The following is a 10,627-nucleotide window of genomic DNA, read 5'->3' as shown; positions in this document are numbered from 1 at the left end:
GTGTGGTTTCGACTACAATTTTACTGCGTTCTGGTTTCCCTTTGAAATTTACATACATCTGTCCTTTAGAGATCGCAATCAGTTATATTTTGATTTTATTTTGCGCCACATGTTATATTGTATGTAAATTTTGAAAAGATTTTCATAAAAAAAGTTGTATTTGGTGAGAAGCTTTGAGGTGTTGGTATACCAAGGAAGGCACAGCATGATTTGCTCGTGAAATGCAGCACAGAGTAGTTTGTTTTCAGTGCTTTCAAGGCGACCATAGTAATCTATTGCAAGTAATCTATTGCAATATGTAAGAAGAGATTTTGGAGGATTTTTGAAGAGAAGCATTTCTGCCGTCTCCTTGACTTAAATTTCGCGGTTTTGAAAATGTCCTACGGGTAGGAAATTTTCGAATTTCAGCTTCTGCGCCCCATATTTCACTGTTTTGACTGAATTTTTCTTGAATGACCATCTAGCAAGGTCACGAGGATGGCACAAGACACAATTGAGGTACTGAAGGTTCTATTCCCAAACAAAGCTTTGATACCAGTCGAGTCTGTTGATTTGTTAATAGCTCAATAGAGAATAAATCGAATGAAAGTTGGTACATTGTCCCATCGAACAATTGAGTGATAGCTTTTTAACCAGATAGGATAATTAGGACAAGACAATTTACGTTTTTGTTATCATCTCAGCTTAGTAAATGTTAAGGAAGAAGCAGAGAGGGTATGATACCTAATGAATATCTATAATTTATATTATATATTCATTTATTTTGTTATAATTTGACAGTACTAGCAGTAGCACAAAATTGTGATTTGTGCTTGAAGTTAAGAAAATAATACACAGGAAAAAAAAATTGATTTTCATATAATCGTGTTTAAGTATATATAACTTGCTTGCTACTTAGCCCGTTACTTTATGGTTATAATAATGTTTGAATAATATTGCTAGATTATCATGGCAACGTTTGTTGGTGCAGTAAAGCGCTATCTTTCTGGAGAAGCAGAGCAAAGGAGATCTATCAGGTCTATTCTTCTGGGACCTCCTGGTGCTGGCAAAGGTAATTCGATGTAACAGTTTGTTGTAATAAATATAGACTTCTGCTCTGTTAAAGTTTAATGATGGGAAAACCTACGTATTTTCTGAAGAGAATAAGAGAACAATGAATGTACTTATCACATGGGAATTGCCATTTCAGTCCTCAATCCAACTCTTGATTAACAATTCAGGGACCCAGGCTATCAACTTGAAGGAAAACTTTGGAATCTGTCATCTTAGTACTGGTGATATGTTACGTGCCATCGCCAAAGAAGATTCACCTCTTGGAAAAAAGGTAATAATTTGTAATTTAAGGCCAGAGGGGGGGGGGGGGGGGGGGGGGGGTAAATGGCACTTTTCTAGTTTTCATGTATTTGATAATAGCTGCTGGAGACGGACAAGAAGAAAAAAACTGGATCAAAATTTACCCCCCCCCCCCTCTGGCCTTAAGGGGGCATACCCCAAAACAGTGGTTTGTGCCGTCCAGACCAAATGACCTCATAGGCAGTTTAGTGACCTTCTAGCGCACCGTTTCCACTCCAAAAAAATTATTTTGAGAATACCTATTTTTGTAATCGAGCATTTCCTGGTTAAGAGTGCAATTTTCGGAAAAAATTATTTTGTGGTTGAGACGCTATAAGTTAATCATTTCTTGCGGTATCAGGTTGAAATTTTGCTCGCCGTTTATTCACATCTATGTCAAGATGTGTGTAAAATCTTGATATCGTATCTAAAAGGCTGGTGTGTTATGAATTTTTAAAGTCAAAAAGCTAAAATTGTCCTTTTCAGGCTTATTTTAACAAAAAGTCAGTCAGGGAAGATCGGATTATTTGATGCTTGACATCAAATTGTTCTCTGAATTCTGGCGCAGTTTTTGATGCCCTCAAAAATGTTTTTACTCATTTATCTTCTGATCTATTGGACCTCAAAGCCAAACAACAAATTTAGGCACATTTTTCGTTTTTAATATTTACTGATTTTTCTAAAATTTTGATAGGAATGTGCTAGTGACTTTTTGAAGGGTGAAAAATAACCGCAACTAGCACATTTATATATGAGTTATGAACAACAAAACACCCTAAAATGCTTCCCTTTGAAGTTATGGGAGAAAATGTGATTTTTTGGCTTTGCAGATCAAAATCACATTTTCTCCCATAACTTCAAAGGGAAGCATTTTAGGGTGTTTTGTTGTTCATAACTCATATATAAATGTGCTAGTTGCGGTTATTTTGCACCCTTCAAAAAGTCACTAGCACATTCCTATCAAAATTTTAGAAAAATCAGTAAATATATTAAAAACGAAAAATGTGCCTAAATTTGTTGTTTGGCTTTGAGGTCCAATAGATCAGAAGATAAATGAGTAAAAAAATTTTTGAGGGCATCAGAAACTGCGCCAGAACTCAGAGAACAATTTGATGTCAAGCATCAAATAATCCGATCTTCCCTGACTGACTTTTTGTTAAAATAAGCCTGAAAAGGACAATTTTAGCTTTTTGACTTTAAAAATTCATAACACACCAGCCTTTTTAGATACGATATCAAGATTTTACACACATCTTGACATAGATGTGAGTAAACGGCGAACAAAATTTCAACCTGATACCGCAAGAAATGATTAACTTATAGCGTCTCAACCACAAAATAATTTTTTCCGAAAATTGCACTCTTAACCAGGAAATGCTCGATTACAAAAATAGGTATTCTCAAAATAATTTATTTTTGTGTAGAAACGGTGCGCTAGAAGGTCACTGAACTGCCTATGAGGTCATTAGGTCTGGACAGATTTGGGGTATGCCCCCTTAAACTGTGTATCAATGTTGCAACATTTTAACTAAAAATGATAATTTAAACAAGTTTTAATGTATGTAATCTGTAGTTTCACAAGTGTAATTTTGTTGAAGTAAAGAGCGAGGACGGTATTATTTTGTAAGATACAACTTCAAATATTCACTTTACATCCCCCATGGAAAGGTTGCATTAGATGATACAATATTAGATGATACATGTCCCTCAGCCTTCCCTTTTGAGCTTCAAGGGTGCATTTTAGCATGATATTTTAAATAATTTATCACTGTGCTAGCTGCACGATACTTATAACTATTGATAAGACGTAATGTTTAAATCTAATTATTCAGGTCGCCAATACTCTAAGTTCTGGTGAGCTCGTTACTGACAGTCTTGTTATTGAGATCATTGAAGCTAACCTACAGAGCGAGGCTTGCAAGTGAGTTTAAAGAATGTCGTGTGATGTAAGAAAAAAACTTTTTAATTAATATGAGCTAGCAAATAACACGTTTGCAATATTAAATTTAGCCCAGCGTAATCCATACCTTGTTTTACACTGGTAAATGATCGAATTACTCTCAATTACTCTCAATACCTTATATTTTACCATTTAATGGAATTTGTTTTGATAAGCAGTTACACAAATAGGATCTTTCTTACATTATCATACGATATTTAAATGTGTTCAATATGTCAGGTCAATTAACATCAAATTTGTTGTAACTAAATTAATCAACTATCAAATGACAATATTGATACACTTCCCATGAGAGAGAGAGAGAGAGAGAGAGAGAGAGAGAGAGAGAGAGAGAGAGAGAGAGAGAGAGAGAGAGAGAGAGAGAGAGAGAGAGAGAGAGAGAGAGAGAGAGAGAGAGAGAGAGAGAGAGAGAGAGAGAGAGAGAGAGAGAGAGAGAGAGAGAGAGAGAGAGAGAGAGAGAGAGAGAGAGAGAGAGAGAGAGAGAGAGAGAGAGAGAGAGAGAGAGAGAGAGAGAGAGAGACAGAGAAAGAGAGACCACACAAAGGATGAATTACACAATATGCAATGATGCATATTGTGTAATATATTACATATGTTACATATTACATACAATTACAAGTAATAACCGTAACGAATACATTTTACCAAACAACCACTCTACAGATTGGGTTTCATGCTCGACGGATTTCCAAGAAACTTGGTTCAGGCAGAGAAATTAGACGAATATTTGGTTGGACAAGATGAGCCCCTCAACAATGTTGTCGAATTTAAGGTTTGAATTTTCGTTTCATTTAAAAACTTTGGTAGTTAAAGCAAAAATGTTTCAAATGCATCTGCTTCAGATAACGATTGATGCAAGTATGTGATTCTCATCATTCATGTAAATAATACCGTTTCCAACCTACTTTTTTTTCAACCTCTTTGTCCCAGTTTTTAATTTCACTTCCACGCTTAACGTCAAGGTTTTAACGGTTTTAATGATTCAAAGTATGTACAAATTCAATAGAAGACTTCTGCAAGTATAAATATATATCAGTAAACGACCGGGGGTAGGATTTGGCCGGGGCCGGGGCCGGGAATGTCCAAATATTGCCGGGGCCGGGAATTGGCCGTTCTGGAATTTGGCCGGGGCCGGGACCGTGAATTTAATAAATCCACGGCCAGAGGTTACAAAAACAAAGGACTGCTCTTGAAAGTTGGCACTCTGGACATCATCCTTTCAAAATTGAAAATCCATTTTAAGATTTATATGAAAGTTTTAGGCCGATTTCGATCAAAAATTCCCGGCCAAATTCCCGGCGAAAATTGAAAATCGGCCGGGGCCGGGGCCGGGAAGAAATAGCTCCCCCGGTGCCGGGATTTCACGGCGCCGGGAATCCCGGTCGATTACTGATATATATAACATGAAATGTGACTTCCTTTGTCTATGTATTATACACACTTACACAGCATAATATGATATTTCCTGGATTCATCATGATTTCTACACCGTTCCTGTTTAACTCTCCAGAAAGAATGATTCATCAAAATTACACGAATTTTCCAAGAAAATCAAATTTGCCATACTAATTTGATATGTTCGTGATACTACTACTATAACGAAGTTTAATGATATTAAAATATCTCTGAACTAGGTATCGGGGAGGGGGGGGGGGCGGGGGTGTACCACTGTCCATTTTATCCCTGCACAAAAAAAACTGAAAGAAGACAAAGACAAAAGGGACAAAAGGGACAAGAGGGACAAAAGGGACAAAAAAAGATAATAGGGACAAAAAAGAAAAAAAAGACAAAAAAGGCGGGGACAAAAAGGACAAAATGGACAAAAAGACAGGAAAAATGGACAAAATGGACAAAATGGACGAAATGGACAAAAATGACAGGGACAAACGAGACAAATAGATAGGGACAAAATGGACAGTAAAGAAAATAAGGTCAATTATCCGTTGAAATGCAAAAAATAAGTTCAGGCACAGTTCTAACAAGCTAATAAGTTGGGTAAATTCAGACAGAACAGTAAAGTCAATCTTGATTATATATCAGCCTTAGTGTACTCACTGTTCAAGACAACTTGGTCTAGTCCGATATGCCTGCTCGCTGATTCACATTTGACGTTTGAGCTGAATTTGATATCACCACTTGATTAATGGGATTAATGAAATATTGACTGAACCGTGTACACATTTATTTATGTGATGCCGTTGATGAATTCTGCTTATTTCAGTCCCTTCAGTGGTTTCAGTTGATTCAAAGTACAGCAAAACACTGACATGAAAATCTAAATTGTTGATGTCGAGTAGAATATATACATTCTCTACATTTGAGCTTGTCTAATTTTTTGTCTCATTTGTCCAAAATTTTTGTCCCTTTTGTCCCTTTTTTCCCTAGTATTGTCCATTTTGTCCCCAAAACACTGTCCTTCACAAAAAAATGTAAAAAAAAGACAAAATGGACAAAATGGACAGTGGTACCCCCCCCCCCCCCCCGGTATCATGTCACTATAATTACACGGGCAAACTTAACAGCTCAACCAATAGTTTTCAAGAGCTAACAAGTTACATTTACCTCAGGTTAAAGATGATATTCTGGTAGAACGTATATCAGGAAGGATGATCCACCAATCGAGCGGCAGAACTTATCACGAAGGTTTGTTTCGCGAAGTCTAAAGAATTACAGTTTACACCGGAATTCCCCTATTTCAAGATATTCACCGTATCTTTGCACCACAGAAATGACTTCAATCCTTAATAATATTAGTAGAGCACTTTCTTCAAATAAACACAGAGCCGTTAATTTATTTACCCCACAGTTTTCGCCCCACCAAAGGTTGAAATGACCGATGATGTCACTGGGGAGCCTCTGATGAAAAGGCCGGATGATAACCCAACAGTTTTATCGCGAAGACTAGATATTTATCACGAGCAAACCGCCCCCTTGATATCGTGAGTTCAGATGTTTTGTTATTTGTGATGACGTCACGTGGTGTTGTGATGACGTCACGTGGTGTTGTGATGACATCACGTGGTGTCGTGGTGACGTCATGTGGTGTTGTGATGACTTCACGTGGTTTTGTGGTTGATAAATAAAATCAAATGTATTTCAAGATTGTTCAATGACTTGGTATTTTTAGTCGTTAGACTTGGTTTAGTCGTTAGACTTGGTTTGGCTTGAATATCTAACTGTTATAATTACAGGTTCTACGAAAAGAAGGGTATCCTGCGATCAGTTGACGCAATGCAGTCGCCCGAGAAAGTATTCGAAGATATTTCTGTTCACTTTAAGCAATAACTCTGGAAGAGTCTGCCTATTGATCATCCGTTTTAGATATTTATTGTTACTAACAGAACAGATTAATGTTTACCATTATTATAACCTTTTTTGGTTTAAATTAATTAAAAATGTTTTTATAATTTCGGGTTGCATCAGTTTTGACTAAGCTTTTGGTACTTAACAATTTTAAACTGGGGTCTTCTTATTTATTCACCGACTTGAATACATTTAAGCTTTTGTCACCAGGAAAGAGAAAACTAGTAGAACCTAGTATATTGCATGATTATTCTTTTATGTTCATGTAAACGTTGCCATGATTTCTCAAAAGCTCTTAAGTAATTAACGCGTTTAATTTATCAACATCCTGGTTGGTTGATGGTTCCTGGAATCATACAAATTAATGATGAAGAAGCCACGCAACGATTCACCATTCGGTTGTACATTTCGAACCATAAATGGAAGACGCTTAGTATTTTACTCTATGACCGATCGCGCGCATCCTGACGTCAGTCACGCGACGCACGCGCGTACGTACGTAACGTACGCGCGCGACGTTACGTCCATTTGGCGCGTAATCGATCACAGTCGTCGCGTTCATATCAACATATCACGTACATCTGCACCATGTGCGAGCTCTACTCATTTCTTCATTGGTTTCGCGGACTGCGCTGAAACTGTTTCGTCTACAATTCGTGTCGTCCGTACGTATCATTCGATATGCCCATCTTTTGTATTAAAGTATTAAGCACAATGCACATTCTATTTCTAATTATTCATGACTATAATAATGGGAAATCCGAAATCGTCGTTTGAACTTTGATTTCTACAAATGCATTCGATAGTTGGTTAACGGTTATTGGAATTACAGCTGCATGCATGATGTATCAACTCCTTTCACATTTATATTGCCTTCAACAATTATAAGTACATGGAACTAGCGGAACTCATATTTCAAATCGGCTGATATTTGCATTAACATTCAACAAGCCCTTTCGTTTTGTATTTTCATCCGTTAAAACCTTAAATTTGCAAGAAATCGTACGCAATTATTTTTACCACAACGCAGACTGAAATAACGACCATTTACGACCAGCTTTTCCAATATTCCTGAAAATTGCCATAAGTTCGAAATCAATCTTCGTTTATGCTGTTCGGTGAACAGACTGAATTTCGAAAGCTGATACGTTAAAACCCTAACTCTGCCGTTTTCTGACAAAAGTGCTTAAGTAACACAAGGTTCTTTTTGTGCAAATTGACTTTAAAGATTTCAATTCTGTAATTGCTCTGGGCTAGCTACTGTCCAATTTAAACTGCACCCAATATGTTTCTAAGGTACTTGGTCGACTTTTGAGACTTATGACAAGGTTTCATCATCCTAACTTCTCAGAAAGTGCCTCAAAATCACAAATTATAGTTTGAATTTCTTAGAAAAGTGCTTAAGTACAGTCACATCGACAAATACTACATGTTCTGATGAAAATGACCCGTTCAAACCATTGGTCATCGAAAGTAAAACGAAAAATTAGCCTAAAACTGTTGCGATGAAACATTGGTTGTAAATAGGGGACACGCTGAAATAGAAAATTTGAAATTTCGTTTTCTGAGAAAAGTGCTTAAGTACAGCCACATCAGAAAAAAGCTCCATGTTCTGATGAAAATGACCCGTTCAAACCATTGGTCATCGAAAGTAAAACAAACAAGAATTTCGCCGCGGTAACACCACGCACGATCAAATTTCCCTACTGCATACAATTTAATTGTTCTACTTTATTGTATCCCAGAGTGGTGTTTGGCGCATGTACAATGTATGATGTAATAATCGTTTATATTATATTAGGCGTACAGAACTTGAAAAATCCTGCGCGCATCTGAGGTGTCGCCGTTTATTTGTGATCTGTATGTGGTTTGGTTGTAGATCATTTCATACTTTGCGCGGTTTTGTTTCGTGTTAACAATAACGATATGCATATCATGTCACGTCATATAACTGCATCGTATGCCAACTTATTGACTGTAATAAAATATGCTGTTTCGTCTTAGTTATTATTTGTATCTAACATAAACTAATACATTTTTATATGTTATATTATGCTTACTCGACACATCACAGCACCATCGACTTATCAAGCCTTTTATTTGATATAGGATTCTTTAAAAGCATACCGCAATCTTGATATTACAGTATTACAGTTGCTTCTTGAATGTAACTGTAAAGTAACTTCTATTCTCAACTATGTATTCCAATGCTTTCTACCATTCAGTGTCGATGAACTGTTAAATAATCAGCCCACAGCCACGAGTCAGCTGATATCATAATTCTATTTGTTTTGACTTGCTGAATTTTATCACTCGGTAATTTATTAAGCTTGTTTCACCAAAATAACACTTATATTGATGATTATATATAATCCGTTTGTAACAGTCGTCAAGCACCAAAAACTCGTTGCTATGCCTGTAATTAATTAACTCATAACCGGCGTCGCGCGCACAAAATAGACTCCTTTTATACACATAATTATAGGGGAGTGGTCTATATTGCGAAGGAGCAGACTTTTGTCATCAACGTAGGACCGTCGGGCCACCTCATATATCCAAACCCGATTACTTATTCCCTACGATCTTTTTGCCTTCGGCAAGAGTAGGGAAAAAAATTAGCCTTAAACTGTTGTGATAAAACATTGGTTGTAAAAAGGGGACACGCTGAAACAGAAAATTTGAAAATTTCGTTTTCTGAGAAAAGTGCTTAAGTACAGCCACATTAGTAGGAACTTTATCTGCGATCATTCTGACCTAAAATTTTACGACAAATTGATTGGTGGTGGTTTAAGAACACAAAAACACTCCCTTCTCCCCAGCGGATTAAAAAATAGTCGGAATTCTAACAGCATTTCAACGAAGAGGTGATTGGTGAAAGTACGGGATAATAATAAATAAGTTTCTTTCTTTAGAAATTAAATTAAGAACTCAGATGAGGCTTTCTTCATAAAGACCAATGGTTTGCGAATTATTGATATCGTAACGCGAGGCAAAGAAAAACAAGCGTATAAAAATGTAACATTTAATTGTAAGTAATACTGTACATAAATAAATGGTAAATAATACAAGAAATAGATGATTTTTAGTCAAACACTCGATTAAGATCTGTTATATCTGTACTATCAGGCAAGTTCATCCATAATACCCTACTACTCGGGGCCATAAGCCTGCACAGTTTACGTATAATGTCTTGTTTTTTGGGAGTAGCTATCCCCCGGGGCTCTTCCTGGGCGAAAGCTATTTTGCAACCTAGATGGAAATGAGTCTCTCGTCTTTTTGTCTGAGAAATGGAGTGAAATGAAAGGAAACCTCCTCATGATTTGTTTTCCATTCCATTTCTACAGACCCACGCTGGAAACTTACAACTTTAACATCTTTTAAGAGAGGTCTCTCAGTTTTAAAACGGTTGCTTGTTCCGTAGTACCTTGGCCAAGATTCAAAGTCTGTGCAGTTCATGCTTATCGCAGTACCCACCTGTTCAACTGCCTGAACAAAGTCCTTATAATCATGAAGTTGACTTGATTGTTTAACTTTAATGCACAACTCCACTTTATGGTGGAATGAGTCTGCACTCATAAAGGTGTGCCCTGGCTCTAGATACTTGACCGTTATCTTGTCCAGGTCAATATCTGGGCTGTTTTAAATTGAACATAGGGCAGTAAATAAAGTCCAACACTTGTTTTGAGCAGAACAATTGTCTGCCCAAAAAATGATCTCCCTGCTACCATCAATCTTGCCTGCGGCAAAATGTTTTATTGCCCTTATCCAAGTCGAGGACACATTCTCATCTTTCCTTCCTGAAATTAACTCATTCCAAAGAATCGCTAAAGGAGCTCCGTCTGACCCCAGCCTCGCGAAGGTCTCGTCAAATGTGACAAGGCGTCTTGTAAAAATGGCCTCCTTGTACTCCGGCATGTGTAGTAGTAAAGGAACTTTCTCCATATCAATAGAGAAGGAGCAGTGAGGCAAATCGCTTCTATCTCTTTGGTAATGTTCCCTTGCCTGTCGATAATCCCGCCAGTCTCAACTTAT

The 10,627-nt window shown here is 37.0% G+C and overlaps 1 protein-coding gene across 1 annotated transcript; it reads left to right on the top strand.

Moving 5' to 3' along the window:
• Positions 1-928: 928 nt before the first annotated feature.
• Positions 929-6,898, top strand: LOC134822391 (adenylate kinase 2, mitochondrial-like). The gene is made up of 7 exons (XM_063833423.1): positions 929-1,051; positions 1,221-1,324; positions 3,165-3,253; positions 3,956-4,064; positions 5,860-5,935; positions 6,099-6,231; positions 6,484-6,898. The coding sequence occupies exons 1-7, from the start codon at positions 949-951 to the stop codon at positions 6,575-6,577; spliced, it is 708 nt and encodes a 235-aa protein (XP_063689493.1). The 5' UTR covers positions 929-948; the 3' UTR covers positions 6,578-6,898.
• Positions 6,899-10,627: the final 3,729 nt, after the last annotated feature.

The sequence above is a fragment of the Bolinopsis microptera genome, chromosome 10 (assembly GCF_026151205.1).
Source record: "Bolinopsis microptera isolate Bmic1 chromosome 10, MBARI_Bmic_1.0, whole genome shotgun sequence".
Taxonomy (NCBI): Eukaryota; Metazoa; Ctenophora; class Tentaculata; order Lobata; family Bolinopsidae; genus Bolinopsis; species Bolinopsis microptera.
Note: the sequence above shows the minus strand (reverse complement) of the source record. Positions and strands in the feature narration are given on the sequence as shown.